Here is a 4,335-nt window from a genome sequence, read left to right on the forward strand (position 1 = left end):
GGGCGATCCTTAAAATCATCCCTTTTTGCGACGCCTATTTTCGGGCCTCACTCTCAGGCCCCATTAGGTAGAATGTAGATCGATAGTCATTGCTGTGCATTGCTACGAGGAAAAGATGCTTGAATTTTATGTTTCATTTCCGTCGCGAAGAAAATTTATTTGTTGTTGTGAGTTAAGTTGAGGATATAAAGCTGTAAAATGCCAGCAGAAGGAGTGAAGAGTTTCAAAATTGTAAGTACTCATATTTTGAAGTAGAAAATTAATTTTTTTTTGATCAAAATTCGTTTATGGTTCAGAATCGTATTTTAAACTTAGAAACAAAAATAGTATTTTTCAACGAAAAAGTTTAGTTCGAAACCAAATAAAATCTGCAGTAAATTGATAAATCTTTAAGAACAAAACTCGAATTTTTAATCAATTAGTTCAACTTTCTGCCAAGTATGCAGTCGAATTTTTATCCAAAACCTTATTTTCAAACACGAACAGGAATTTTCAAGTAAGTGCATTCAATTTCTAAGCAAGAAGATGATTTTTACAAAAAAGCAATAGTATATTTAAGTGGGAATACATTATTTTCGAACCCAATTTGGAATAATATTAAGTATAATTTAGTATTTTATGTGTTAGAAACAATTTGCATTAAAAAATCGGCAGAAAAAAAAAATTGCGACAAAAACTCGCAAAACCCATTTATTCACTTATGCTTTTTTATCCCATAAAACCTACTCATGGGGTGATATTTAAAAAGTAATATTTTGTTCACATTCTATGGCTAATTGTCTAAATAAAGGTTGAGCGTCAACTCGATTATGCAAATAATGACGATTCTGAATCAAATTAAAAAAATTCCTTCTTAAAATGCGAAATAAAACATGTTGAAACGAATGATACATTTCAGTTCAGTAAAAAAGGTAAAAAAGACCTTAGTAGTCGGCCAGAATTTCTGCTAAGTGTCATTGGCAAAAATAGCATTCAGTGAGAACATTATAATAAAGTGGAGAGTCCACAACAGGATTTGAGAAACCGACGTAGCATTGACTTGACAACAGCTTGGACGTGATGCGCGCGCATGAATTTTCAACTGTTCACTTCCATGAATCGTAAAAATAAACTGAAAATATATGCGCGCGCATCACGCCTAAGCCGTAAGTCGGTCAAACAAAATTTTGAAAATATTTTATTGCCATCCCTAAACCTTACTAAATACGTGTCAGCTATTTACCGCTCGTGAAAGTTTTGCAAACCGAAAAACGATGTGGACTTTTTTTCCTCCACTTAAACTTTGGAAAACGCTACGAGAATCTTTTTGTTGAAAAGAAATCATCCTTTGTAAGAAATATTTGGTGGCCCTGAAAAGGGCCGATTGTTTATTAAAGACGAAGATAAGATGATTAACCGCCGAATCCGTATAAGGTACGTCCTTGGCGTTTCAGAGCATAGACGACATCCATGGCGGTGACAGTCTTCCTTTTGGCATGCTCGGTGTAGGTGACAGCATCACGGATAACATTTTCCAAGAACACTTTAAGGACACCTCGGGTTTCTTCATATATCAAACCAGAGATACGTTTGACACCCCCACGACGAGCCAAACGGCGGATAGCGGGCTTCGTGATTCCCTGGATATTATCACGAAGAACTTTGCGATGCCGTTTCGCTCCTCCTTTTCCCAAACCTTTGCCTCCCTTTCCGCGGCCAGTCATTCTTCAGCAGTACGAACTACGTTGGAAGGAAATCAAACGAAGAATAATGATTTTACACATTCCGTCGCTACTTTTATGCACGCCGCGAATCATATCCCCTCTATGTCGCCCGTAACCAATGATCAATGCATCCTCCCCACTCTGACATTCCTATTAGATCAGCAACGCGGGCTCCCTGCGTTGTCCCTCTAGCCAACGAGCGACGGGTACTCCCTTCTCCGGGGTTAGTGGTCAGAAAATGAATAAATAAGCGAGTTTTATGGCTCGAATCTTATTCCGCATCTAAACTCTGTTAGTGGCGAAGCGTTCCCCAATTTAAAAATGGCTCGTACCAAGCAAACTGCTCGTAAGTCAACTGGAGGAAAGGCGCCAAGGAAGCAGTTGGCAACCAAGGCTGCAAGAAAGAGTGCTCCCGCCACGGGAGGAGTAAAGAAACCTCATCGTTACAGGCCAGGAACCGTCGCACTCCGTGAGATCCGTCGCTACCAGAAAAGTACTGAGCTTTTAATCCGCAAGCTCCCCTTCCAACGTCTTGTTCGTGAAATCGCTCAAGATTTCAAAACGGACTTGCGTTTCCAGAGCTCTGCTGTGATGGCTCTCCAGGAAGCTAGTGAAGCTTACTTGGTTGGACTTTTCGAAGATACTAACTTGTGTGCTATTCATGCCAAGCGAGTCACCATCATGCCTAAAGACATCCAATTGGCTCGCCGTATTCGTGGAGAACGTGCTTAACTCCGGCCTGCCTTAACCTTTCAACAATCGGCCCTTTTCAGGGCCAACACATCCATGACGAAGGTTTGCTTCTGTTTCTACCACCATGCTTTCTTTATAATTTATACTGTGATTGTACTTTTTTTTTTGCCTAGAACAGTTCAAAATATGAAGAAGTTTAACATCAAGAAACATTAACTTTACAGTCAATTCAATACTAAATACTTATCAGTTTTTCAGTCTTTATAAACAAATTACATCTGTTTGGAATCTGAAAAATACGAAGATTTCAAATGCATTACTTTTAAATCACTCATTGCAAAATTACGTATTTTTTAATCTCGCATTTATTTCCCATTTTCTATTAATGGACCCCTGAGGCAAGGGGTGGTCTGGCCAAGCTCGCAGGTACTGCTCTGAAAGTAGGTCGTAGGGCAGGCAGGGTACCCTGCCCTGGGCAAGAGAGTTTATTAGTGGTCGTAAGCGAACCAAAATAACTCAGGCAAACATAATTTAAAAATCTGATTTAATGCATTTTTCGTTGGCCAAACCAATTTTTCCAACTTAGAATTTATTTTTCTTGTATTTAGGTTTTATAAACAATTTTTACAACGGTACGCACTGGAGAATTTTTTGGGTCAATTTTCTTTTTAATTTATGTGGACCGTTGGACATAAATAATCTACAATTTAAAATTCATAAACGTCATCGACCGAAGATGGGATTGATTTGTATTCATCAAATCATATAATCTAATATTATACAAATATATATACAGGATAAGGGAAAAGTTATGGGAACCCCAGAAAATATCATTGTGCACAAATAATCGAAAAAACTTTTAATTATCAGACTGTTTCTAAAGAACATGAATAATGTTTGAAAGTTTACCCCCAGTGGGGCATCCTGGCCTCACTAGGTGCGCTCTACCGCAAAATTGACGAAGGTCATGATTGAATTCCTCGTTGAAAGATACTTATGACCTGTCATTAACCTTCTTTTCTGACCACTAGTTAAGCGCAATTTTCTTACAAGCATAATTTGACTTTTATTTGACCTCTACCGGTCATGTCGCCCTTGGACCTTAGGGCATATTTTAACACAAAATTTCACGCTCTTTCGATTGCCGATATCAAAAGTATGGGCTCCCATTTAAAAAAAAGTTGACCTTGAAAATACCTTGAAGGTGAGGTCCAAGGTCATCACTGGATTCCTCGTTGAAAGTTACATAAGACCTGACCTTAAACATTTTTTTTTATGACCAACCCTCTGAGATTTTCCGGGGTTCCCATACTTATATCTCACCCTATATTAATCTATTTCAATCTGTTCTAATGTTTAAAAAAGGGTATATTTTTTACATGAATATGTTTCTTCCAACTGCCCATTAATTCAATAATAGAAGATATTAGAGTAGGAGGGGCGGTCCAAATAGAAAGTAAGCTTGGGAGTACACATTGTCTTCTAGCCGTGTGCGGAATTAAAGAAGAAAATTAAGAGGGCCCGCCCCTAGAGGCCTAGCCCAACGATTCCCAAAATGCTAACCTGGGTAGGGTGGCTACCCGGTGGTAGGGGGATGCCACGCCGGGCCGAATAGCTCGGTTTTTTTTTTTTTTTTTTTTTTTTTTTTTTTTTGAGTGGCCGAGGAGGGGGAATCTTCTAAAAGACACCCAAGAAAAGTGGGTAGTGTCGGATTCGCCCAGTGCGCCTACCGACTAAAACCCCTCCCCGTTTTGGTTGCCAACCTTGAAGGTTATAAACCAAGTTAAAAGAAGAGGGGACAGCGAAGTTTGGTGGTCCAGACAGTGGTACTGCAAGAACACTCGCGCATGAAGCGAAACACGGAGAAAGAAAGATGGGTAAGTTAAAATTAGGTCAGCGAGACTAGAAGGCAGGGCCTTCTAAAACGGTCGGAAGGTTT

At 39.2% G+C, this 4,335-nt stretch overlaps 1 protein-coding gene and 1 pseudogene across 1 annotated transcript; one reads left to right on the forward strand and one right to left on the reverse strand.

Moving 5' to 3' along the window:
* Positions 1–1,349: 1,349 nt before the first annotated feature.
* Positions 1,350–1,742, reverse strand: LOC117177283 (histone H4). The gene has a single exon (XM_033367877.1). It carries the CDS (start codon positions 1,701–1,703, stop codon positions 1,392–1,394), a length of 312 nt encoding a protein of 103 aa, XP_033223768.1. The 5' UTR covers positions 1,704–1,742; the 3' UTR covers positions 1,350–1,391.
* Positions 1,743–1,982: 240 nt separating this feature from the next.
* LOC117177284 overlaps positions 1,983–4,335 on the forward strand; it is a 3,271-nt pseudogene continuing 918 nt past the window's right edge.

The sequence above is a fragment of the Belonocnema kinseyi genome, chromosome 7, assembly GCF_010883055.1.
Source record: "Belonocnema kinseyi isolate 2016_QV_RU_SX_M_011 chromosome 7, B_treatae_v1, whole genome shotgun sequence".
In the NCBI taxonomy this organism is placed as follows: domain Eukaryota; kingdom Metazoa; phylum Arthropoda; class Insecta; order Hymenoptera; family Cynipidae; genus Belonocnema; species Belonocnema kinseyi.